The sequence below is a fragment of the Sphaerodactylus townsendi genome, linkage group LG02 (genome assembly GCF_021028975.2).
Source record: "Sphaerodactylus townsendi isolate TG3544 linkage group LG02, MPM_Stown_v2.3, whole genome shotgun sequence".
Classification (NCBI taxonomy): Eukaryota; Metazoa; Chordata; class Lepidosauria; order Squamata; family Sphaerodactylidae; genus Sphaerodactylus; species Sphaerodactylus townsendi.
The window spans coordinates 101,552,132-101,567,524 of NC_059426.1; the positions used below are offsets into that span (position 1 = coordinate 101,552,132).

The 15,393-nt window shown below is 40.3% G+C and overlaps 1 protein-coding gene across 3 annotated transcripts in view; it reads right to left on the reverse strand.

Moving 5' to 3' along the window:
- Positions 1 to 15,393, reverse strand: part of NELL1 (neural EGFL like 1) — a 678,881-nt gene that overhangs the window by 13,806 nt on the left and 649,682 nt on the right. For all 3 annotated transcript variants that reach the window (XM_048483516.1, XM_048483514.1, XM_048483513.1), the window contains one exon: positions 3,410 to 3,586. In XM_048483516.1, the coding sequence (XP_048339473.1) occupies positions 3,410 to 3,586 (177 nt within the window). The remainder of the gene's footprint in view (positions 1 to 3,409; positions 3,587 to 15,393) is intronic.

Consider the following 15,393-nt stretch of genomic DNA (forward strand, 5'->3'; position numbering starts at 1 on the left):
CCCACTTTCCTTGCTTTATTCCATTCTGTTTCAGATCCTAAAGAATAGTATTATGGCAGGACAAAGACTAATTGATGGGTCACAGAATCCAGTCCTGTAATGAGTGATGTACTGTGTGGCCATTATCTGCCCTATAGGATGTTGGAAGAGGCGAATCTTTAAGCTGTTTCCTGCCTCGACCCACAGAGGGGGTTTTACTAGATAGCTAGTGAGAAAACTGCAAAAGGATGGCATTCAACTGATCTACTGCCACACCACCGAGATGCTTTCAGACCTTCTCACTAAACCCTTACCGAAACCTGCCTTTAAGAAACTTAGAACAAAGATAAACCTGATGACCTGAGTCAAGAAACATTAAGAGGGGGTGTTGGAAGAGAAGGATCTTTATGCTGTTTCCTGCCTCGACCCGCAGAGGGGTTTTTATTAGATAGCCAGTGACTAGATAGGGACCTAGGGATTGGCACCTTTACTCTCTCATGCTGGCTCTATCCCTTTGATGTTAGATTGGTACTCTCAGCGACTTCCTTCCACTTTCTCGCACTCTTCTCCATCTTACTCAACCATGCCTAGAGGGAAGATGGGTGCTCTGTACATCTGTCTCCATCCAGCTAGATTAGGATAGATTAGTGAACCTATCTACCTACCTTTCTATCCAGAATGGAGTTCACTAATAAATACTCTTTTTATTAGATTAGAAACTACAACTGACTCCAACTTACTTTTGTGCAAGCTTACACGCATGTTGGGATATGCACACGTGCGCATGTATGGTAAGGCATTGCTGCGCTTCAGCTTCCAGTGCACTCTGCTTGATGTGAACTGGCATAATCTCCACTACGAGGAGATTATCCAACAACCCTATAGGGAAAGGTTCTGTGACTAAGGCTTCATGTATATGGTTCTTTGAATGAAGGACCCATGCCACACATGAAGTGTGGAACAAATGGCAAGGAGAGATTTGCATCTCCATTTCTGACAGATGAGGACTGTTGATTCTGCTTAGGTGTCTAAACAGGTGTCAGGCCCACATCATTCCTGGCCTGGCAGTTTGCACATCTGCATCAAGGCCACAGTTGGCCCAGCCATTAACATTGCCTGAGGCAAAGGTGGCCTCCCCACCGCTTGCATGTAACTAGTCAATAGAGCTTAACTGTCCACTCTTATCTGCCTCCTTCCATAGGAGTGAACCGCCTGTCCTTAAACAATGCTTCTGTTCTCACCATCCTTTATAATGCTGATATCATGGCAATGTGAGGGCGGGGGGGGGGGGGATTATGAGTTGAACTAAACTGTAACTTACAGGTATATACCAGAGGCCAGAGAGCCAAACTTCAGTTTCAGCTATCTGAGTCTTGGGCTGACACGGTTCCAATAAAGCTCTTGAAACCTTCTTGAGTCTCATTTAATGACTGGAGTAACAGACCCTAACAACAGGTTCATATGTACAGTTTCAATGGAAATCAGCACCACTCTGGGAAATCTTCTTGAAAGTTTAAATAAGATTATTGCAAGTGTTTTAGTGTTATTTTAAAATTACACAGGAGTTTTTGAGTTTTTTAAAAAATGCATTAAAAGTATAGAATTTGTTTTTGTTTCAAAAAGTGGAAGCACGTTTTGTTTTTAAATTGTGTGGGGCACATGTGCTGTCCTATAAAGAGTAAAACTAAAAAAAATTGCTTAAGCAAATGTTTCTGTACCAAGGGAAGAAAGTGTGAGGGCTGGTGGCATGTTTGCTTTTTATCAATTATAAACAAACAAGCAAACCATTTTGTAATTAAAAAATAGACTCTTTTATTCATAGGTGAAGAAAAGTTAGGATTTATACTCAACCTTTCTCTCCTATAAGGAGTTTCAAAGCATCTCACGAACAGTGACTAGCCCAAGGTCAGCCAGCAGCCTTCATATGTAGGAGCAAAGAAACAAATCCAGCACTCCAGAATTGAGTCCGCCTCTTTTAACCACTACATCACACTGGCATTAGAGATGTGCACTATGAATTTTTCTGTATCAACTTCAGATCCATATTTCAGGTGGGGCATTGATTGCATTATCCCAATCATTTTGCATGATGCTACCTGTTTGGGATTGGAAGGGATGGGGGAGTAGGTTTTTGGGGGGCCTGAAAATTCAGGACAATTATTTTTGCCATGCCTCCCTTTCGTCCTAGAAACAGTAAAAGTGGGGAGGGAAGAGAATATGGAAAGAAGGGAAGCCAGCCTTGGACTTACTTTTGGATATGTTCCCACTGCACGTTTCTATCCACCACCTGTGTTAGATGGTACTACCTGACCCACAGTCAGAAAATGGCAATTGGCCGGGCTTCTGAAGTCCCATAAAACAAAAGCCATGCCCATCTCCCTCACATACCGGGGTGCTCTGAAAAAATTTAATCAGCAATGGAATAGTGTTATGGTGATATAAGAATGTATATCAGATTCTCAGAACTTTCAGAAAACTGAATACCCAGCTAGTTTTTTTTAAAGTCTCTAGTACTATTTTTGTGGAAATATGCCTTTTTCTTTATATCTCTCCAAGCAACAAGATTATAGACTTACTTTAAAAAAAACTGAAAGCTTCAAATTCAGGGAACCTGATACACATATTACTATATAGTTATAGTGATATAACTATTCAAATGCAAATTTTAAAAAAATCAAGTGTTAATGGGAGCAAATGGCTGCCATCACAAACAAGCCATGTAGGAGTCCAAGGACCTGCCAGCCTACCTGCTATTTTCTGGTTCTGGAGGTGTCCTCCGTTGCCTTTGATGCTGACAGTGGTGAGAAACTTCCAGTGGAGACAATGCCATTTTGGTAAGTTTGCAGTCAATTCAGTTCTTCCCCTTTTAAAATATAAAGGGCTGTGGAAGCCAGGTCTACTTGACCATCAGCTGTTCATTAGTATCTCTTGGGAAAGACAGATGTTGGCTAACAGCTTTTTCCAGGGGCAGCTTCTGCCTATTCCTGCATCTCCCTGAAACCCCCAAATACTTTTGAAGTTCCAGCAGATACATTTTCTTTACTCTCAGAATTTTGAGAGTGTTTGGGTTTTGTTTGGATTTTACTGAGCCAGCTCCAATAACTTACTTTGCGTATAGCTTCAGCTCAGCTTTACCCAAACACACACCTTTAATTGGCAAGCCATTTGCTATTTGATATGAGCAGCACTTATTCAGCACTAATAAACAGTACTTCACTTTTACTGAATAATTCCCTTGATTTCTAATGAATTGTACCAAAATAGACTAAGAAAAAGACCCAAATGGTTTTCATGTCATATTACATTTCTTCCCTGTTCCTGTGAGATATCTTGAGCAGATTCTGGAGAAGTGGCATTCAAATTTTCAAAATAACATAACCTGATCCTAACCATCTGCAGGAAAACACCAGTATTATGTTGCCTTCCATACCAAGCAGCGACACTGCTGACAGCTGTATGTCCAGTTGTCTCCACTTCGGTATAGCTTGTGCCCATTCTGGCCTAAACATTGACTGGTGACTCTGGTATCACATTCTGGGCAGCAGAAGAAATCAACAGTAGGATTTTGACAATCACAAGCAGTCCGCCGACAGAATATCTTGCCATCCTGTCAAGGAAAGAAATAATTACTAGCATTAAACAAATAGCACTAAATGGAGGATAGTTTACAGCAAATTGGGACATGCCTAGCAATGAGTTAGCAAGTGTATTTCACAGTCTTAATGACAGTACTTCACACTTCATGAATACAACTGCTTCTAAAACTAGATGGTCCCCTAAATCAGAAATCCTATTCATTCCTATATAATCAATTAATAAAATATTTGTTTAAAACAATCCATTATCTGAGTGTTTTGCAATGTTATTATTCAAATGTCTATAATAGTTTCTATGTGGTTCTCTTTACTTTCTTGCATTATTAAGTGATTACATTACCAGCAGGCAGTAGCTAATTAATTATATAATCAGCAGACTGATGAGTTCTTCTTAATGAGCAACAACTGTCTAAGAGGAGAAATGTTTTTGAACTAAGCTGCTTTAGTGCTTAGAGTAAAACTGACAAGGTTATTGGACAAATGGATGCATGGACTAAGTAGTCCTAAGTAGTTCTAATTGGGTCCTCTGTCCTAGTTTCAGAAGATATATTCCCACTGACTCAAGTTCTTAGGTGGCTAACATATGTACTTCAGATATAACATCATGTTCCAAAGGACTACCAAAAAGTAAAGTTGAGCACTAAGAATATATAGTGTTATAGGGTTGGCTTCAGATTAATGTAGCTTACTTTATCCTACATCAGAAAAGGCAGGGTAATGTATCTTAATGCACATATTGGATCATTGGAACTTTTTTGCATCAGGAATACTAGAGGGAACAGATGTAAAAAGGAAGCACAGTATTGATGCCAGAAGAAGTAGAAAAAACAAGTAGACAGATAGGCAATTCTCTCTCTCTTTCTCTCTCTGAGCATCTTATGTGGGGCAATCTGTAACTCCACCTATGTTCTACAATCCATATTTTTTTCTACAAAAAAAGTGCACTAAGTTTTCAGTGTTATCACATTCAAAAGGAACCAACTCATGGCTTGGAGAAATGATGAATATGTATGCGGCTGCCACTTTTCTATTCCGTGCTGTTGGCTTATTTTTATTGAGAGTTTTTCACAAATTACTGATCAAAGGCAACAGTGTGTTCTTAGTAATCACACGTATCTTCAGATACATGAAAAGATATATGAAAATATGTAATATTAGAAAAGAAATAAAAGTATTTTTTAGGAAGAAGGTGGTCACCAATTTCTTATTCCTATTAAACTAGTGTTTCCTTTTGTTTATTGAATTAATTAAAACATTTCTATCCTGGCTTACCTCTTTAGTCCAAAGACAACTAACAATGCATCAATTAGGATGAGAGGACACAAATTATAATTGTTCCATTAATGTCAATACACAGATTAAAATACAAAAAATACAAATTACACTCAAAATATAAGATTCACAGGATTAATAAACACAGGACTAGAATAACCATGGCCAAATCTGCTGAAATACTTTACTCTCCACCTAATTATTTCAGGAATAATACTGCCTACCTTGCCTTCCTAAATTTGAAGGAGCCTTCTACACTGATCAGCCATTTTAAAAGACTGAGCCATTCTACAAGACTAGACAGACCACAGAAAAAGCCCATGATCTTGATATGATATGTAACCTGTCATAAGAAAAGGTATCTTAAAGAGAAGACTATCAGCATAACATGCAAGATGCAGTGGAGTAAACCTATACTGGGAGGTGTGGTTCAATAAGTATGAGGACCCCATGCTTCAGCTTACCTCCAGTCACACAGGGAAGACCCTTGTGTTGTGATGGCAGCTGCTGCTAATACAAAGTTTTTAAAAATCTGCACAGCCAATCAGAAGCCTTGCTGGGCAAAGGCCCCACCGGCCCTACCCACTTTCTTAATAACTAGAACTTTGAATTGGTACAGGAAGCAACTGGGTAGCCAGTGCAATCAACACAGTACCAGACTTATATGTTTGGAGCTGCTGACCCCAGGGAGGAGTTCTGCTGCTGCTTTTTGTATCAGCTGGTACTTCTCTGGTGTACAGTTGGCAGCCCAACATACAGAGTGTTACAACAGTTAAAACTACAGGTTACTGTAACATAGATCAGGATACTAGATCAGCAGATCTAACTAAGGAGACCATTTATGAGACAGATGTAACTGAAAGAAGGTGTTCCTAGTAAAAGCAGCAACCTATTTAGTCATTAACAATGTTAGGTCCAAGAGTAATCCCAATCTCTTAATTTGATTTACACAAAGTTTAATTCCATCTAACAGTGCAATCCATCTGGGGTCAGAAAATCTTAATGGTCAGTTACTCTTAAGGAGCAGCAAGTAGTGATCTGACAATGGCCCAGCCTGTAATATCAATCCTCCTAACAGAACGTCCCTAGCACAGAACAGAAGAGCCACTGTATGACTCTTCACATTTTTCTGACCCAACACAACTTTGGACAGTCCCCTAGTTGCCATGGGAGCCATGAAGTTGTAAGTTAAACCAATCAAGGAAGTTTCAATGTGAATTTTGAAGGCCCCAAACTCTATTCGATTTAGCATCTGTAACTCCAAGACCAGCCAGAGCTATTGTCAACCCAATAGGTGGACATCATACCAGCAGTACACCTAGCCCAGCACAATGTGTGCCAATTCAGAACTGGCCCTTTTCTGCACCCAGGAAGTTGTGGAAGTAGAAAGTATTGTCTTGTACAATAGCATTCCTATCCCCTGACTGTGGACTGACAAAGGACCAAATGCCAAACTAATTGAAACAAAGTGATATTTTAAACACCTGAGTCATCTAGCTAGGCTTTGGTAATACATGAACTAAATTCCTCATCAAACCATGTATCAAGGAAATTTCATTAGTTATAGACCTGGCATTAAACATCTTTTTTGGAAGGAGATAAGAGTTTGACCATCACAACCATGAATGGAATAGAGGCTGTACAAAGGATAAGAACAATTATGTCTCCTCCTTTGTCCTGTGGGTTTGGAGGTTTTATGTGGGTTTGTAAGAAAACAGGGGGGGAAAAACTGCCCGGAGGCATTCAGCTGAATGAAATGTTGCTGTTATCCTTTATATGACTATCACCTGCCAACAGTTTTCTTTCTAACATTTTGAATAATTGAGCAGCTGCAGAGACTTTTTTATAATTAATATGAGCTGAACAGGTGGCCCCATTAATTTAACAGGAACATGCTAACATTACAAAAGAAGGATTGTCAACAAAATTTAATATGACAGGTTAATGGGGGAAATTATCATTTCTTCACCTACATTTATATCTATAGTATTACACATTCTGATTTATCAGATGAAAACATGTAGTGAAAGCATTTACCCTTAGTTAACAATGCTGGACAGAATATCACATCATAACTCTCCAAATTAAACAAAAGGGGGGATACAAAAATTCTTAACTTTCAATGAAAAATGTCCTCTGATTTATTAAAAAGAAAGCATTAAAAACCTTCTGGCATAAAACTTTGCTAACACTAAATATTTTTATCTTCTGGAGGATTCTGCTAGGTTTATCAAGTGCAAGATAAGAGGGCAGAAATTTTCATGATGGCACTTCCAGCCCAACTCAGAAGCACTGACCTTGCAGCAGAACAGTACTCCAGCATGTTATCGTCAAGAAAATATAAAAAAATATTTTCCTAAGCCTAAGGAAGTTAGTCCTGGAATTCAGTTTGGACCAACACTCGGTAAATATCTTTAGCAAAAACAAAGACCCTTTGGGAATTACAAATTGAATCTGATGACGGCACCCCAGATGTCCCAGCCATTGAAGAACGTGCCAAGACCATCATTGGACCATTTAAACTTTCTTGTGTTGCGGGACTGAGGCACGGGAGCCTCGGCATAACCCAAGGAAGCCACCCATCTGATAATCAGCCTCACCCAGTTTTATGAATGGACACTCTCCGCTTCCTGTTCCTGCGCTCTTGTAAAGTCTCGTGGGAAGACGCTTGACAGCGAGATCTCATGGTTCCATTCACGAAGTTGTAACTGTACCTTTCTTTTAAGTGTTGATGTTTCCTTATTGTTGCAAGGTAAGAGGCCTGCCCCCTTACCTGCCCCGTTACCTGCCCCCTTGCCCTCCTTTGATGTTTGTGTATAAAAGGTCCTGCGTTTGGCTATGGCCGGGGATCCCCTGCCTGAGCTGTATCAATCACTTTCGAATAAAGATATTCTGTTTTTGAAAAACACCAGCTTCCCGCACCTCACTACGTTGCCTGAACTAAACTCGCTTAATGTTACCCGAGCAGCAGCGGTAACAAGCACACACCCAAAATCTCCATGGAGTGATGTCATTACACAGTGACAAAGATCGCCATCTCCCACTCGTTTCCAAACTTCCCTAGATTCTGCACATTTGATTGGTTACAGTTTAAATTAGAACTTTTGTAATATCTTAAGCATATTATTTTCTAATGCTTAAAAAACACTGGATCAGTTCATGAAAAAAGAGTTTATTCAAATTGTGGGGATAATAATTATAGGTATTATTGTGCTAAAAACTCTACCTGATATTATAGGGGAAGAAACAATTTTAGTACTTTTATATGCAAAACAGACAATTGAAATCAAGAATACTAATGTCCTTTGTGGGGGGGTTTACATTCAGGTGCTGAGTTATTTGCCAAATGATTGATTCAAGCAAAAAAAAATTCAAGTTATATTTATTTTTAAGAAGAAGAAGAAGAAGAAGAAGAAGAAGAAGAAGAAGAAGAAGAAGAAGAAGAAGAAGAAGAAGAAGAAGAAGAAGAAGAAGAAGAAGAAGAAGAAGAAGAAGAAGAAGAAGAAAAGTTTGGATTTATATCCTACCTTTAAGGAGACTCAAAGAGTCTTACAATCTCCTTTCCCTTCCCCCCCTTCCCACAACAAACACCCTGTGAGGTGGGTGAGGCTGAGAGAGCTCCAAAGAACTGCGACTAGCCCCAGGTCACCCAGCTGGCATGTGTTGGAGTGCACAAGACAATCTGGTTCACCAGATAAGCCTCCACAGCTCAAGTGGCAGAGCGGGGATTCAAACCCAGTCCCCCAGATTAGAGTACACCTGCTCTTAACCACTACACCACGCTGGCTCTTATTTAGTTCAATTTATATGCCGCCCTCCCCAAAAGGCTTCAAGGCAGCTTACAACAATAAAACATAACATTGTAAAACTCAACAATGAACAATTAAAACTGCTATTAATAATTAAAATCAAATCCAAACTAATTAAAATACAACTGACATTAAAATTTACTTAAAATTTAAATCTTAAAATCAGAATTAGGATTAGGGCTGGCAACAGATGTAATAGTAAAGGCTTCAACCAAAGGCCTGGCGGAACTGAGAAATTGTGTGGACCTGTATCAAATCCCACAGGGCCCAGCCGCCCTGATGTTAGGTGGCAGAGCATTCCACCAGGTAGGGGCCTGGGCCAAAAAATCCCTGGTACTGGTTGAGGCCAATCTATCAGTAGAAGGGGCGGGGACCATCAGGAGGTTTGCATCTGCTGACCTCAAACTTCTCTGTGGGAAATATGGGGTAATGCAGTTTGGGAGGTATGCAGGTCCCAGGCTGCTCTTGGTCTTAAAAGTCAAAACCAATATCTTGAACCTGATCCGGAATTCCACTGGTAGCCAATGCAATTTGCGGAGGATGGAGGTGATGTGCTCCTTCATTGATGCCCCAACAAGGAGCCTTGTGGCCAAACTTTGTACCAGCTTCAGTTTTCAGATCACAGTTAAGGGCAGGCCAGCATAGAACAAATTACAATAATCGACCCTGGAGGTGACCGTTGAAGGATCACAGTGGCTAGATCGGATTGGGAGAGGTACGGAGTCAGTTTGGCGAAGATGGCAAAATGTTTTGTGCGTAATATGAGTGATCTGGGCCTCCATAAAAAGAGAGGCATACAGAAGCACCCCAAGACTGCAGGCAAAAGGGAGAGGCTGTAAGATGTTCTGGCAACTTTGTCATGAGATTTCTGTCACATTCACTCAAGTCATCTCAGTTCCCACTTCATTCCTCACAATTCCTCAGTATACCAAGGGATGAGGTGAGAGCGAGATTAGAGAGGATGCTGGGAGCAACCCTGTCAATGGCCCCGGAGAATCTAGTATTCCAGTCCTTGATCATGTCATCCAGGGAGCCTGTAGCCTTTGATCCATGAGACTCCACAGACAAGCAAAAATGCACCCATTGCCTAGACTGGAGGGAGCAACCAAATCCAGCCATGTCTTCTGGACAAAGAGATCTGACCATGGCACGCTATCTATACAGTATGTGACCACATTCACACCCATCCTGAAGATCAAATCCAGGATGTGGCCTGCTTGATGTGTGGGGTCTGTGCTGACCAGAGAGAGTCCCAGGGCTGTCATGGAAGACGTCAGGTCTACAGCTGCCGCAGATGAGGTGTCATCAATATGGACGTTAAAGTCCCCCAAATCTGGGGAATCTCAATGCCCACTCTAGGCCTTCTAGATATTTGCCCACAACTTTACATGCTGTAGAGAGTCAAGAAATTTGTATCTACAGCTGGGATCTCCAGCATGGTGCCCATGGGCACCACGTCAGCTGCCAACACAAAATTTTTGTGCCCACTAACAGTGGGGCCAGATGGGGCTAATGCCCTGCAGGGCTGCTGACTGACTACTAAATTTAAAATTGCCAGTGCAGATTCAAATAAGGTTTCGACAGAAGCTGCCACCACATTGTTCGCTTTATTCCCTCTCACTCATCTTTCCTAATGTATTTTTAAAATGATTTCAGTTAATTACTTAAACATCTATTAGCTACCTTTCTTACATATGGCGCTCAAGGCAGCTTACAACATAGATAGAATACATAAAATACATACACTCCATTTAAAAAAACAGAAATTAAAATCACAATTTGCTAGTAAATTAATCAAATTACCCCTCTTCTCCCTTGCACTTAGGCTTCTTCTGTGTGGTTGGCTCCACCTCCTGCAGTGACCATTTTGTTTACTGTTGCAGCCATTTTGTATTTGTGCTTACCATATTGTGTCATAACTCCAAGCTCAAAAAGACAGGAATTCTCTAAACTACAGTCAAGCCAGCTAAGCTACTTTTTGACTCCCTTCATGCTCTTTCAACTGTTTTTGGTTTCCTCTGTCTTGAAGCCCCATTTTGGCATCAGGTGGGAGAGAACCACAGTAAAGGGGCATGTAGATCCATGGGACAGCAGACACAACATTTTATTTCCGTCACTGTTCCTGAGTTTTTAATGGACTGTCTATACCTGAGGATCTGGAAGCTCTAGACTTCCACTATGAAAAAAAAAGTGAGATATGTTAAAGTTGACAAACTACCATCATACTACCTAATAAGTGGAGAAGTAATCACATAATTGCTGTACTCTGAACCCAAACCCAGACTTTAGTCTCAGGGAAATGACAGTAGCTTGCTTGTAAACTTGCTGTGTTTGTCTTCAGGTGGCTTCAATCTAATTCCAGGACCTATTCCTACAGGGCTGCACCTACTGGGCTGCTTTGTGAACTCACACTACAAGTGGTGTACCCTGCAGTGGTGAGTTTTTTAACTTTAGTTCAAGGAAGCTTGAAAGCTTGTCCTTTGGCTTCTAGCTGTTTAGGTAGTGAAAGGGGCTGGTGGCAGCTACCAGGACTGAAGTTGAGGACTTATATCCCAGGTTTAATAAAGCTTTATTTTGCTGACTTAAACACAAGGAGTTCACATTGGCCTTGGAAAGACTGAAGCTGCTGAAGCATTTGAAGTGGATACAAGGAACTCCTGGCCACAGCTGCCACCAGTTTATTCAGCAGTATCCTTGGGCCCAAAAGCACTACAGACCTGCTCCTTCCAAGGGAGTACGACTCCATTCAGAGTCCTGGGTCAGAACTTCTGCTCATCAGTAACACTTGCAGTTTGTTGGGATTAAGCTTCAGTTTATCAGCCACTCCTACACTGCCTGGCTCGGGGTTTTATGCCTCCCTGGGATCAGATGGAAGTGGAAGATACACCTGGGTGTCATTTATATATTGGTGACGGCCCAGCTGAAATATCCTCAGGCAGCAGGTTCATGCAGATGCTAAAAAGCACAGGGAACAATATGCACTTGTGAAAGACTAGAACTCCAAAGGCTAAGAGGATGAGAAGCAGTTCATCAGCACTACCTTCTTGTAGGTAGAGCAAAAACATCTGCAAAGTAGGGCTTCTTGAATCCAGCTAGGAAAGGCAGTCCAAAAGGATGCCATGACTGATAATATGAAAGCTCCTGAGAGGTCCAGGAGAATCAACGGATCAACAATCCCTTTGTCTAGCTCTCGGCATAAATCATCCATTATGGTTAGCAAGTTTGTTTTAGTTTCAGAACCCAATCTAAAAACAGATCAAAAAGGATCTAAACAACTTCCTACATCCAGAATAAGTTGATGTTATCCGACTGCCATTCATTCTTGCTCAAGGCAAGGGTCATACAAGCAATATCTAAGTCTAAACCTAAATTATCATGAAGGCCTTTGTAACATAAAAATAAGTACAGCTGATTAGCAAATTGACTTTATCTACTCACTTGGACAACAATCCAAACAGCATGTCAGTTGTAAATATTTTTAATATCAGGAAACCTGAAAATGTATAGATAGTGCCTGCTAAGGATTCAACAGCTTCAGAAAACTGGAAGCGGTACTGGGTGATCTGACACACACACACACACACACACACACACACACACACACACACACACACACACACACACACACACACACACACACACACACACACACACACACACACACACACACACACACACACACACACACACACACACACACACATGTAGGAAGCTATCTTTGCTGACGTGATCCTCTGTCTCACAGTCAAAACAAATTTGTTGAGTGCTTATTTGTTTCTTCTTGCCATCACACTCTCTATATTTTAAGGTTTTTTTTTAAAAAAAGTATCCCAATGTTCAGATGGATTTAGGCAAATTAAATATATTATGCAAATTAGAAATAAAGTCAGTGTATCTGGTCTGTGGGCTTAATTAGAATTCAAGCTTTCTATCACAGCATTCTACAGCTACACAATTACATACTTCTCATTCTCATAGTTTTTTTAATGTGTACAGATCTGTACTTTTTGCACTCCACAGCGAACAATTTGACCCCAATATTTCAGAGTCAAACGTACATAGCCTTTTAAACTACACCAAATCTCTCACTCTTTGGATTGTCAAATAGCCATCTCTAAAATTACCTCAACAATTTCTAACTAATCTTTTAACTATGTGCACAAAACGCACAAGTAGGGAATCTATCTTCTGTTCAGCTAGAGAAATAAGACGAAAAAAATCACTATGACTACAACCAAATATCATCGTTAGATAACACCTTTCTGCTTCTTTTCATATAATTTAATTAATTGCTTCAAGAGAGGTAAAGTACAAGAAACTACCACATTAACTCAGTGAACTCATTACATTTAATACCTTTGACTAATCAAAGCTTTAGATAAATTGATAGCAATACAACAGAATAGTATAACAAGACTTTTTAATAGTTTAAAAGATGGATATGAGAAATCTTTCCTTTGTGGTTAATAATCGGATTGTTGTGCGATTATATTACCAAAGTTCTAATATTTTGGGACCACCAAAACACTAGTAAAATGAAAATGGGCTCACTGTGAACAAAAAAATTAGAAGATGCAGCAAGAACAATTAATGTGTTAAACATGACAAAACCTGTATCAACCCTATTATTAACATTAGTTTCCTCTTGAAAATGTCAGAAATGAGTCCCAATTGCTCCATGCTACTAAATGTTCCATTGTCTTTTAGAACTATGCCTTTGAAGGACTGCCTCCATTCATACTGTACAGCTCTCCAGTTAAGTTTCTCTTCTGAAGTCCTGCTTTATGATTCAGAGGCAAGTACATCTGATGCAGCCCCAGGCAAGATTCTGGAACAGATTTTAAAGAAGTCAATATGCAAACATCTGAAGTACAAGTTAATGATCTTGGGAAGTCAGTCCAAATTTGTCCCCAATAGGTCTTGACAGACCAACCTTGTTTCCTTGTTTGATCGTGATAAGCTCACTGAATCATGAGAACTCAGCCGATGCTGTTTACCTGGACTTTAGTAAAGCTTTTGACAGGGATCCCCATCATGTCCTGATGGGTAAACTAGAGCACTGCAGACTAGACTCTAAGATAATTTGGTGGATAGAAAACTGGTTGGAGAACTGGACTGAAAGAGTAGTTGTAAGTGAGATTTCATCTATTGGAGAAAGGTTAGATGGGGGTGCCAGAAGGCTTGGTGCTGGGCCTGGTACTTTTCAATATTTTTTTATAAATGATCTGGTTGAAGGAATGGAGAAACTACTCATTAAATCTGCAGATGACTTCAAATTGGGAGGAGTAGTGAAAACTGCAGAAGATATAGAATTCAGTAAGATCTGAACATATTGGAAAAGTGGGTGGATGTGAACAAGATGCAATTCAACAAAGTTAACACTGATTTCTACATCTGGGTAATAAAAAAGTAAAGCCGATTTTTGCACACACAAAAGTTGTCATGTGTTTAATTTGGGGGAAGGGGTTGGTTTACAGTTAGCTTGAGCCGGTGGATCTACACCTCAGCTTGCAAAAGTAGTTCAGCAGTGGAATTGGCTGCCTAGGGAAGTGGTAAGCTCCACCACATAGGCAGTCTTCAAGCAATCATTGGACAAACACCTGTCAAGGATGCTTTAGACTTATCTTGCATTGAGCAGGGGGTTGGACTAGAAAGCTTCTACAACCCTCTCTAACTCTAACATTCTATCCTATGATTCTGTGATTCCCCATCTTCAGAGGTAAGGGCTACTGACCGCAGACAATACTTTTTCTGTGAATGTCACCTCCATGAGGCTCACCTGGCACCTACCTTACTGTCTTTTAGATACCAGCCTAAAATATTCTTTTTTGCACAGGCTTTTAACTAAGGGGCTTCACTGGGGTGCTGTGTGGTTTCCGGGCTGTATGGCCGTGTTCTAGCAGCATTCTCTCCTGACGTTTCGCCTGCATCTGTGGCTGGTATCTTCAGATCCTCTGAAGATGCCAGCCACAGATGCAGGTGAAACATCAGGAGAGAATGCTGCTAGAACACAGCCATACAGCCCGGAAACCACACAGCACCCCAGTGATTCCGGCCGTGAAAGCCTTCGACAATACATTAAAGGGGCTTCATCTTTTAAACATTTATGGTCTCCTTTCTAGCCCAAAGATTATTCTGTTTACACCTTTTTAAGCTGCTCAGTGTGTATTTAACCTACTGTGATGCCCTGGCTGCTCAAATGGCATTGGCTTGTTTTTAATAGTTGTGCTTTATGATGTTGGCTTGTTCGTTATAGTTGGCTTTTAATGGATTTGTTTTAATGAGTATGCTTTAATGGCTCAGTATTATCTTAGTTGTAAGGCACCTCTTGCCAGGTCTCTGGAGAGGCAGCATATAAATTTTCTAAATTAAATCAATTAATCAATCAATATGCATAGCCTTCATCTGCTTTAGGAACATCCTTATTCTCCATCTGTAAAATCTGTACTCCCTACCCCTTATAATCAAGAAACAGAAGAAATCTAGTTTCTGTTCCATTTGTCCAGTCAAGCTGCTTTATTCATGAGAAAACAGAACAACAAAAGAGGATTAAACACAATAAGGCTCTGCAGCTCAGTAATAATTCTTATATAGCTTGAGGGATATACTTTGAGAAAGCAGAGAAAATCTACTTCAGGCTACTTTAGTAATGAATGCACTTGACTAATTAAGCTGTTTGCATTTTAATGTTTTAGTAAATTTTGTCCTCATACTTATAAACAAATACCAGCATGTTT